This window comes from Notamacropus eugenii, chromosome 2 (genome assembly GCF_028372415.1).
Source record: "Notamacropus eugenii isolate mMacEug1 chromosome 2, mMacEug1.pri_v2, whole genome shotgun sequence".
NCBI lineage: Eukaryota > Metazoa > Chordata > Mammalia > Diprotodontia > Macropodidae > Notamacropus > Notamacropus eugenii.
Genome location: NC_092873.1, coordinates 125316384 through 125329132, shown reverse-complemented (window position 1 = coordinate 125329132; position 12749 = coordinate 125316384). Strand labels below are relative to the sequence as shown.

At 34.3% G+C, this 12749-nt stretch overlaps 1 protein-coding gene across 1 annotated transcript in view; it reads right to left on the bottom strand.

Annotated features, from left to right (window-relative positions):
* Window positions 1-12749, bottom strand: part of ZNF451 (zinc finger protein 451) — a 105126-nt gene that overhangs the window by 36379 nt on the left and 55998 nt on the right. The window contains 2 exon segments of the mRNA XM_072642536.1: window positions 4318-4429; window positions 6838-6963. Coding sequence (XP_072498637.1) covers window positions 4318-4429; window positions 6838-6963 — 238 coding nt within the window.

Below are 12749 nucleotides of genomic sequence, written 5' to 3'. Positions count from 1 at the left end.
CATTTGAACTGTGAGCTTAGGCAAGTTCACTTTTTAACCTACCCCCTCCTTTCCCTGGGACTGATCCCAGTAGGTTGAAACTTAATGGCCTCTAAAATCCTTTTCCAGTTCAACATCTTTGAACTTACATGAAAATAATTTGATAGGCTTCTAATAATTTTATAAATAAGAGCAGCATTCCCTCTGAGAAACTTAGATCACAAGTAACAAATCTTGTAGACTGTTAGAGCTAGAAGGGATCAGTAAGAATTTATCTAAATCAACTCCCCCTACTGATACTGAGGTACAGAACGAGACGAAATTATTTGCCTAAACTCATATAAGTCAGCAAACAGCATTTAGCAGAATTTCAATCCAGGTCACCTTCTGATTCTAAAAACACTGCCTCTCCAATAAAACTTGCGATGTCACACCCTGTTTTTCATAGTTTGGGTGAAGTTTATTTATTTCACTTACACAGTGCTCATGGGGTTCCTAGAGAGATGCAAAGGACCTCAGAGGTTATCAAATCTAACCTCCACTTTGTTTTACAGATGAGGAAACTAAGTTAGCTCAAAGAAGTTAAGTGACTTAAACACTGTCACACAACATCTAGCAAAGTATCTGAGGGCCAGGTCTTCCTTTTTTAACTTTACTTTTACTGTGTGCCCTTCTCCAGGCAAACAACAAGCAGCATGAGTTTTTAGCTAGAACTATACCTCCTAACTAATTGGATATCTAACAGTAGAAATGGCAGTGAGCAATTCATTCAATGATAACTTATTAAGTACCACCATGTACAAAAAAACAAAGCAAAAATTAAATAGTCCCTACCTTCAGAAAGCTTACATTGTTAATTTTTCCATTGATTTTGATTTGAAGACAGAAAATATAGTAAATACAAGACACGCTAAAATGAGCTTTAAAAAAAGTTCATTTTGTTAATGTCATGTTCATTTCATCTCTATGATTTTAATTTTAGGGACAACTAAACTATGACAAGACCTGCACTATTCCACATTGCCTTTCCAACCAAACAAACCCAGTGGAACTTTTAGACATCGATATAAAGTTGAGATAGTGTGCAATTCATCATTTATGAAAAAAAGGAATCTATTAATGAAACCTAACCTTTAAAATGCTTAAGTTTTATAATTTTTCCACTGATTTTTTTTAAGACAGAGGAAATTACTGCACACTAAATGAGCTGTGAAAAGCTTACGTTGTTAACATGTTCATTTGGTGTTCATCGGTTTACCTTACATTTTTAATTTTTCTCTTAAGCATTAATAGGCTCAAGATTATGACACAACTTTCATTATTGCTCAGGTAATGCTGATTATGTTTCCCATGAGGAGACTCTACATTACTACCAGTAGCAATACCTCTGTAGATGAAATTGCAGAAAAAAATAGGGGAAAAGTCAACCAGAAAAATGAGCACTCTCCATGAAACAATAGCAAATGACATAGAGCTCAGCACCACGGCTCCTCTTCTTTACAAGTCAGAGGTTTGATTTTCATTAGTACATACTCCAATTTTCCAGGTACACTGGTCCAAAGGAAGTGAGAGTACCATAATTTAAAACCTATAAGGGGAGTTATGATGACCTGTTAATGATATTCTCCCATAAAGGGCCATAAGACTAGGATAAGCATTATTTATAATGCCTACAGACTGCTTAAAAAAGGAAATCTTTTATCTACTGAGAAGTGGGATTTTTCTCAATTAAAACAGGTCATTTAACTCTAGTCTCTCAAAGAACAGTTTCAACTGTTAATCTGGCCCACTATTTCTTATAATATCATCATGCAAATGGCCAATAAAAAATACAGGGTAGTCTGCAGCTCATTATGAATAATATCTAGCAATACCTCTCCCCCCAAAGCCCATTTTCACAATGAAAACAAGGACCGAGAAACACATTTGATGTGAAAATGATAGACTGGAAATTAAAAAAAGAAAAAAAAAAGGCAAAGTACCAACCTTAACCCCCAAGCTCATGCTTCTCAGTACCCGATCAGCCATCAATGAGCTAGGTACAGCCTGATCCTATATAAAGCACCAGGTCTTGCATGCATCATAAAGCATAGTTAAATGACACATTTGCTCCCACTTGTATGCTCAATGAAGGATATATTATAGTCAGGTGTAACTTAATCATGCCAATGCATTAATAAAGTTGTAAAAATCTAAATGCAAAGAATATTTACTTATTGTATGTATCATCATAACCTAAGACATCAAAATAGGCATCAAGAATTGGGTGCATGCCTAGATGTGAAGTTTTTCAGTGAAATTAGACTTAAGAAGTCATAAAATTTAATACTAATACAAAACAATAAATTTTTAGAGCCTGTCATGAATGATAATTTCTCTGAAAATAACCTTAGTTTTGGAATTTGAGTACCTGATAGCTTATCCAACAGTATATTCAAATTCTACTTCAAATACACCTTTCAAAGAAGTGAAAATATAAGGGGCCAGGGAGGAGGAAGGTCAACAACCCATAATCCTGAATGCCACCAATAAAGCTAAGCAATAACTACAAGTAGCATTAGAAGGCTGTCAGTAAGTTGTCTATTCTGCAAGTCACCTTTACAAATACAATGGATTCTATTTACTAAAATAATTTTGGAGTGGTGTGATCTGAGTTTTTTGAAAAGACATTTGTGAAAAGCTGAGCTTCTTCCCTATTACCATTTCCCTAATTCTAAACTTTAGATCTATAGCAGATACAATCTCAAAGTTCAGTGAAAAAGGCATGGTATAAGGAAATTTTTGATAATTGCTTTCAATCATCTGGTTGAATTATTTAAACCAGAGCCCACATGTAACTCTTATGACTTTCTGGTACCTGAGGATCTTGAGATCCTTGCCCAACCTGGTTGAAATAGGTACTACATGTAAAAATAAAGTGTGCTCTCCAAGTTAGACCTTTGAAAACTAGCCATGGTATCTGGGCCAGCCTCCCTATTTCTATTAACTGTCCAAAGTAACCACTTAGGGATGACTGTGAAACAGTGCTGCTTTCTCCTAAGATTACAAGATGTTACATAAGCTGGTTCCTTTATAGATAGTTATTTACATATAACATTACCAGAAGAAATTAACTATAAAATTACACAACAAAATCTGGGTGCAAACACTAATTATATCTCAATGATGGCATATAAAAGACACTTCTGTTTGGCATTTCAAAACTCTTCAAAATTTGGCTCAAATCCTACCCCCTCCAGATTTATTAAGCATTACTCTCCTGCATATACTCCCCCATCTATGGTTCAATTTAACTGGCCTTGCTATTTCACATAGATGATATTCTATCTTGTGTCTCCATGTCTTTGCACAAGCTGCCTTCACCTATGTGTAGAATGTACATCCTTACTAGTATTTCTCGGAATCTCAGATTTAAAGCTTTCTTTAAAGTTTTCAGCCCCTAACGAGAATTACCAAATATTTACTTTATATGTATACTTAAAATATACACATATATATATGTAAGTATATGTATTCAGAGACAGACATAAACACACACAAAGGGGTGTGTGTGTGTGTGTGTGTGTCTATGAGGGGGAGGGATCTCAGTAGTATTGAATTAAAAAAAAAATCACAATTATGGGATTTAAAACACAATGCAGTTTTATCTTTTTCAGATGGTTTTAACAAGTGGCTTTATTAAATATTAAACATCTAGATAAACTGTTTCAATAAATTATTCTGTGTACATACTGTGGACAAAATACTATCAGCAATCTTTCTAAATCAACCACTGAGAGGGTCAGTACATTAATGACTAAAGAAACTATTGCTATTACTAAGGGATAGAAGACTTATTTCTCCAAAACCACATGATTTTACCTCACAGTGGATATCAAATCAAATTTGAATTAAGATTGTAAAGTGTGAGCATTCAAAGGGCAACACATAAGCATCTAGTCTCTTCTTCCCAATTGTTAGAACTCTTCCTAAGGTATTATAACGGCAACTTTTTAATATGAAATTTATCTTCCAGGTAGAGTTTAACAATTAATGACAGAGACATTTTTTTGATAGCTTTGAATAGTGTAACAAATATGTGGGACATATTTGAAATTCAGTAATATGAACTAGTTTTATATACAAGTACTTTGTACTTGAAAGGGGATTTTACAAATGGGAAAAAAAATAATGAGGGGTGTGTGTTTGTGTGAAGGCATTATGAGGTTTTACTTAAACTGGCTTTCAGTGCCATATATAATCATTAATATGAGAGAGCACAAATATATTAGTTTACCAAAAATAAGTATGGTTCACAAAATCTTAATAATCCTTGCTTTTCTCACTCTGAAAAATTACCTGGCATTTTTAACCATTGGTCCACACACAATCTTGCTGCTTCTGTGTCACTACGGCCTCGAATAAACTCCAGTTCTTGTAATCCATGAGCATGTTGAAAATCTATTTTTTCCTAAAGAGTAAAAAAAAAAAAAATCAGATCAATAAATGATTATTACACCCTTAGATGCACAATTCTTAAAAACTAATTTCTTTATTAGTTATTGTTACTATGCTAAAGTACTTTTGAGACAATTTTAAAAAGGTAATCTTTGATCTCAAATATTCCTTTCCAAAAATAGTTACATTAGTTATTGTCAGTTATAAACAAGTCATCAACAACTCAGATGAAAAAAAAAAACCTAACTTAGGGCACCAGAAAGATATTGGTTGATTGATGGATTGATTGATTGATCCTCCAATTGGTGGGGTTTAAAAAGTCTGGAGAAAAAAGATATACTTCTAAATAGGATCTTTTTCAGAAGGTCCCCTGAAAATTGTCAATAACTATGAACTTTAATATCAGACCAATTTCTATTCTTTTTAAAAATATATTTTTAAGTCAGGATAAAATATACATGTTGGAATGTCTCTGTCTCCACAACATTCAGTCACAAAGAACTGAAGCATTTTTTTAAGTCCTGAAACTCCAAGTAAGCTATAGCTAAAAGATATTTTCTAAGGTAAAAAGTATAACCATAGGTCACATTGTCTTATAACAATAAATCCATGATAAAGACTATTAAGTCCTATCTGATAGACTAGTATCAAACAAAATCCAACAGCATAAAATCTCAGACTCATACAAGGAAAGCACGTAATGCCGTATGATGGCATTGCTGTTGACTCAATCTAAGTTGCCATTTTTGCTTTATCAAGGTATCACTTCCATTAATAATAGACTGACAGTTATTACTTGCAAGTTGATGATTCCATCTGCTGGAATGTCAATGAACAAAGCTGGTCAAATTCATGACACTTGATCAAATTCATCCTAACTTGATCTTCATTAAGATGATTTATCCATTCTGAATACAAAACCTCCCCATAAGAAAGAGGAAACCTCATTTTAAAGTTAACCAAGCTAAGTGAACTTGGAATAATTCAGAAGATTTTCCCAAGGTTATCTTATTACTTCCATTACACATGGACACACTAAAATTCTTGATGTTCCACTGCTGCTTCACTGTCCATTTACTTTTGGTTTTGGTGGTCTGGTACATCTGAGATAGAAATGGTCCATAAGAGAAGTCAAGGTCTGGAGGAAAAATCATGATTGGTGATAGAAAACAAATAGACTGAGGCATCTCTGTAGAATTTAGTGAGATCTGATCTAGTGAAAAACATCTTCTTTAATAGTTTGACTAATAAAGGTTTCCTGAACAGAAAACTCAAGTGAACTCCTGATTTCAGATCCAATATATGATCCTCTCCTTGGGGGGAGGCTGAAACTACCCTTGGGCAAACCCCAGTTGTCATAGTGACAGCAAGATTCTCAACGACATCACAACAGCCTCATTATCCATGTGGGTATTGACTTTACATGGGAAAAGAAGCCAGCATTAGTCAGGAAATGTAGGGAGAAAGAAGACAGCTCAAAAACTCTTCCTCCCAAAAAAGTTTTCATGTCTATGGCAAAGGCCTACTTAAAATCTAGTTTTGGAATAGCATCAACCTAAAAACTGATGCAAAGAGTACAGCAACATCCCTTTTCTAAATGAAAGAAATGAGGATATTTTACCAGATTTATACTGTACTCTAATTTTAAATACACTAACGTTAAATTCCAGTAACTTTTCTTCCCAATTTTTGACTGTAAAAATAAGAGTTTACACATTAGGCTACAGTGATAACCAAATAAAATAAAAATAGGAAAAAAAAATAGAAATGATACTTAATTAGCCAAAGAATATAAAATATTATGGAATATGTACCATATTAAAATGTGACAGTATCCAGTTTATTATTTTAAATAAAATAACTTCGTTTGGGGAATTTACAAAATAGGTTAAGAGACATTTGTTACAGTGTTTCAAATTTGTTAGTATTTCTCCTACAATATTTGTGTGTAGCATCTTCTTCCTAATGATAGATCTGCTTCTGAAAGAAAAGTTTATGAAGCTTCTAGAATTCTTTGGCTTTTGGTATGAAAAAACAACATCCAAGAAGTTTAATGCTATGTAGACTCCCATGTACTCTCCCATCCAGTTTAATATGCCTCTAGTCACTGGAAGTACCTCTTTAATTTCTTCTACAATGACAAATCTCAGTAATTTCTAACCCTAATTCTTAACACAAATAAATCCAAGGTCAATTAACCTTTATTTTCTTTCTCTTTCTATAAATATAAAAATGCTCAAATATTCATGAGCTTCCAGGAATAACCTGAAAGTAAAAAGCTAATGAAAAACATAAACTAATGATCCAGTTGTGCTTGAATTCAGTTAGTTTTTTTTCTGTCCTAAGTTTCTCCCTCACGACAATATAAAACTCAAAAGGATTCTGGACTTAATTAAAGAACATATGAAATAATCACATTACCCGGAAAGCTTTATTCTTCTCTTCTTTCTGCTGTTTGTCTACCTCCACGTGGCGAGCTAGACGAGCCAGAGTTAAAGCAACTCTGTCCTTCTCCTGGTCAACATAGTCTTTAGTTTTCACTTTTTCCTGTAATTAAGAGGGTAATGATTCATTTAGATTTTTTTTTTTAAGTGCAGCTATAGTTGAAGAGCTTAATTTGCTTTTATCAGTAGCAATAAGAAATTTTTCATTGCCTTCTACATGTGGCACCATATTAAATTCTATGGTAATTTTAGAGAACAATCATTAATAGTAAATTAAAAGTTATCCACCTGTATCATTTTTAGTTCTCTGAAGGAGAATACTGACATGTTAGCAAGTAAAAAGTTATCTTTAGCTACTTCAAGGTTCTAAAAATAGGAAAAAGTTTTAGGCTGCTTTTGCCACAGGTTGATGAGGCAATGTCATCAAACATAATTCCCTAGAGTTTTCTTGTATAAAGGTCCCCTCATTTCTACTTTCTCAACTGCTGTCAGGAAGTTAAATGATGAAGTTAGGTATAGAACATAAATCTCAGAAATTCCTTTATAAAAAATAAAGTTCACATAGTCAGTTCTGAATGACAATAAAACTATTTAACTTGCAGTCCTTCAAGTGACAAACTGCACCCTTCCAATACTAAAGATCAAAGATCAAACTGTATAGCAAGGAAAGGAAGAGGTGCAATCTGCATACAAGTTAAGCATTATTATGCTTTCCCATGGTATTTAATGTAATTTCTTAGAATAATTTTACCTAAAAGGACAAAAAAGACTGCACACGAAAGTCTGGTTCTTGTTTGCCAAACAAATAAAGCTGCTCAGGTTAGAAATTCTTGAAATTACCCACAATCAGAAATTGGAAGGGTATTGTTATATGAGGGCTATAGGTTGCTCTTATTGGGGCTTTAATTTGAAAACAAAGAAAACAAGTAGAGAATACCTTTTACTTCATCATCTATGAGGCTAAATGAAAGTCTATTGAGGATTCTGAAAGATTAAAAATTAAGGTCAGATTCAAAAAGATATAAGTAGCACAACACTGGGTCAGTTAACCTCTTATCCATTGGTCAGACTTTCTGTTCTCAAATCTTTCAGGCAGCAAGTTTTCATTTGAGTCACAGGGATAAGAGATGAAACCTACCTTAATTACCAGGCCTTTACTTATAACTTTTACCAACAAGATCTAGAACTCTAAAGTGCCACAGTCTTTCAATTCCTTTCTACTGAATCCTTTTTCTGTCTTCCTATAACTTCTAATCTCTTCACCCTTCCTACTCTTCACAATCCATAATCAGCTTGGTTCTTCTCCCCAGTGATATTGTCAGTAGCAACCAACTTCAGATTACACCCACCATCCAAGTTCATCCTCCATTTCTAGTCATGTGCTGACCATAAATGGAGATGGTTTGGGATTCTGCAGTAATATCTAATGCTGATTGGGCTCTTCCTTCTACTTTCCTAAGAAACACTACTCTTAAATAGTTTCTCCTTCACCTTCATTCCAAATTTATGTTACCCTCTTTAAAAAGAAATTTAATAATGGCTTGTCAATTTTATTTTCCAAAGCTAGTCTAGGATTTTGGCTATTCTTTCAATTTTTTTCTATTTCATATTGTAATGATTTCTTAGATTTTATATGTAACATATTTTATTCTAAATATTTTGTTGTTAATGATTTCTTGAGAGGCAAGTAGGTGGCTTAAGAGGAATAAGTTTTGGTCTGGAGTCAGGAAGAACTGAGTTCAAATCCTGCCATAAACACTTCCTAGCTGTGTGTCTCTGGGAAAGTTATTTAATCTTTCTGCCTCAGTAGCTTCAATTGTAAATTGATATAATTTACAAGGGTGGTTGTGAGGATTAAACAAGATAATAATTGTAAAGTGTTTAGCATATAGCAGGTAATAAAAATAAAGTAAAAATCACTCAAAAATTAAAAAAAAATAAGGATTATTAACACTTATAGCTAATAAATTTGGAGATCTGAAAAACAATTTAACATGAATAAAAATAAAAAAGCCAAAATTAAAATAACAGGAATAAACCAACTTTGCAGGAGGGCAAAATCAGACAGACCATTAGGTATCTGTCCTATTTAAAAAAAAAAAATTTAAACCACACAAATTCTCAAATTGGTTTTCCCAAACCTTTTAAAAACAAATAACCCCTATGTCACATGAACGGAAGCAGCAGAAGACAGACAAGGAAGATTCACATTATATAGATGTCTCAACTAAACTGGATAAATATTAAATCTCGGCAGCTAAACATACTAGAGAGCCTATAGTCACAGTCAGACACTTCAAGTCATGCATAATATAGTTCCCACCTACTTCAAGATATTTCATGTTATTCAATTCATGCATTATATGATCAAGGCAAACTAACCTATTAGCAATTCTTTGGACTTGACACTCTTAATTCCTGTCTCCATGGCTCTGTGCAGGTCCCTATAATGAGAATGCCTTCACTTCTGCCCATTTAGATGGGGAGTTTTTCTTTGAGGCTCATTTTAGGTACTATACATGTCCTTCACAAAGCCTTTCCTGAATTCTCCCCTCACCTAGTTATTATAAAGCATTTCATTCTCAAATAACTCTTTATTTACTTATTTGTGTATAGGTCAGATTCTTCAAAGGTCTTTATAACACCAGCAACAAGAACAGTGCCTTGCACATAGTCATAACTTCTTAATAAAATTCTGTTAAATTTTTTAACACCTGAGACTGCTTAGTTCTTTTTATGAAACAAATAGGCTTTTTGTTCTAAAACATGATAATAATAAAAATTAAAATTACAGGTCTATCTCACTAAACAGGAACACAAAAATATTAAACAAAGAACTGACTGATTAACTGGAGAAGAGGAAAAATTCATCCTAACTCAATAAGATATCAGTAATGCAGAAGTGTTTAACTATAAGGAAAGAAATTTTAAAATTGCAAAAGTGGTATGATAATCAGTAGTTCAGAAAACAGTTGCTGAAATACAAGATCCATTCATGATGCTATTGAAGTCAGTCACTTAACAAGCATTTATTATATGTAAATGTGCTAAGCACTAAAAATAAAAATACAAGCAGAAAGCCAGTCCTTGTGTCTCCAAGAAGCTTTTCATTCCAAAGAAGGAAGACAATGTATAAAAGAAAGCTGAAAAGTAGAAAAAAAAAAGTCCAGAGTTCAGCCTGGAGAAAAATGATAACCTGAAGAAGTCTAGAACCAGAAGTCTAGTTTACCTAAAAAGATATTCTAGGTAAACACAACAGTCAAGCTAAAGAGTAGCAAGGGAGGATTTTCTCTGGTAGACGTAGAACTTCATTGTAATGTAAGGACTTAAAAAATTCCCAATGGTCTCTTAAAGGCAAAATGCCTTCTACATCCAGAGAAAGAACTATGGAATTCGATCGTAGAATATAGCGGATCATTTTCTTTTGTATTACGTTTTGATTTGTTTTATGATTTATCCCATTCATTTTAATTCTGCTATGCAACATGAATAAGGTAAAAATGAATTTAACGGGAATGTATGTGTAGAACCTATATAAAATTGTGAGCTGTCTCAGGGAGGCAAGGGAGATGGAGGGAAGGAGGGGAAAAAAATCTAAGATACATGGAAGTGATTGCAGAGCACTGAAAACAAAGAGTAGCAAGGGAGTACAGCAATATTTCCCTCTCAAGATATCTAGAAAAAACCACCAGAACAACGAGCATTTTTCTAGTATAGGTAGGAAAAGAGAGACAGAAAGGTCTTCAGACACAGGAAAGATAACTAGCCAAGACAGCATCATACAGAGTATTCCAGTACAAGGGAAAGGTTGTGTACCAGGGGAAGAAAATGTTCCAGATCCAGCATAAAGGGATGTGTAGACTGTAGGACTAGCAGCTCTTATGCTCACTACCCAGTTCAAAGGTCACACAGATCCAGAGCAAACTGAAGAACACAACTGTGCCTAGGGGTGGCATTTCAGAGTGAAAAGCAGTTGCTGGCCCGAGGCTGTTTGCCAAGAAAGGAGCAAATAAGAAGCATGCAATAGCTCTGTAGCTCTAATCACAGAAGTAGAGTGGGGTTTCAATTTCAGCTTCTAGCTAATTCTGAAGTCTGCAAAGCTATAACTGGAGCAGGAATCCTAGACCAAAGGGAAGTCTACAATTCTGTCACTCTGAACCAGTAGAGCTTTCTAGACAGCTGATAATGGCTGTGCTCAGCAGCAGTCTATTGAAACTCCAAAAGGAAAGCCCACAGGACCTGCTGCTCTGACCCAAACCCAAGTCAGAGCTCAGACCAACCAGGATAGCAAGTGATTAGACCTTGCCAGCCCTGGATCAGACCACTCTGGAAACGCTGTAGGTTCCCAGCTTGAGATATGTCCCCAAGATATTGGAATACCACAAAACTTAATTCCTCAATAATTTCCTCAAGCATATAGCACCAGCTCAGACATGTCCTCCAGAAATGTGCTCATCAAGGCCCTAAAATTTAGAAAGTATCAAGCCAGAAAGTAAGCTAGGAGAACGAGCAAAGAAGAATAATCCCACCCTAAAGACTTTCTGTGGTGATACAGACATTCAAGACACAAACCTTAAAAGAGTAATTCTAAAACATCAAAAGCCAGCTTCAAAGAAAAACAGTTTGGAAACAAACTTAACTATAATTCCTGGTAGAAATGAAGCTAAGAATTTTGAAAAGAGTTTACAATTTAAAAAAAAAATTTTTTTTTTTTTAATGAGAGCTAGAAGAGAAAATGGGAGGGGGCGCAATCTATGAAAGAAAGAACTGATCAAAGAAATCATCGCCTTGGCACAACAGGTACAAAACCTTGCCCCAAAAATAAATTCACTGAAATTTAGAATGGAACAATTAAAAAGCCAATGTGTCCATAAGACAACAAGAAATATTAAAAACAAGTCAAAAGCCCGGGAAAACAAAAGGTGAGGTATCTAGCAAAAACTACTGACCTGGAAAAAAGATCAACAAGAGATAATTTAAGAATTATGGACTACCTGAAAACCATGACCAACAGGAGAACCTAGAAAATCCTATTTCAAGATCTCTTAAAAGAAAACTGTCAGAACTCTTAGAACACAGGGCAAAGTAGAAAATAAAAGAACCCACCATTAACCTCGTGAAAGAAACCCCAAAATGAAAACTCCCAGAAAAATCATAGCCAAAATTGCATAGTTTAAAGATCAATGAAAAAGTACAAGTAGCCAGAAAGAATTCAACTATCAAGGAGCCATTAACACATGTGATTTAGCAGCCACCTCCACAAAGGAATTCATAGAGCATTTTGTGTTCAGTCTTTTACTTGCATCCAAATCTTGGTGACCCCACTTAGGAGTTTTCTTAACAAAGATACTAGAGTAGTATATTATTTCCTTCTCTGATACAGACAGAGCTTAGAATACTGTCAAGAAGGCAAAGGATATAGACTTAACATATAACCAAGAACAATTTAATTAGTATAACTGAATATAATCCTACAGGGCCAAAAAAAATAAACTTTCAGTGAAAAAGAGGACTCTCAAGCATTCCTGATAAAACATTTTACCATAGCTACACAGAAGCTTTGAAGTTCAAACACAGGAGCAAAGTGAAACACAAAAAGGGTAAATTATGAACAAAATCATTAGGGACTAAACAAGAATAAACGCTTACATTGTAAATATGGAGAGATGTAATGGTCCCTTAGAACTTTATAATAATCACGTGTCAAAGATATTGGAGTGGGTTCTGTGAGTTATGTCTTAATGATCTTCAAAGAAGAATGGAAAGGGAAGAGGACAGGAAAGGCAGAGGAGAGGGGAAATAATCTCATATATCTGGAGCGTGCAAGGAGAAGTTGGGGGAGTGGTTGACATTCAAACTTCATTGTCATCTAAATTAGTCAAAGAAGGG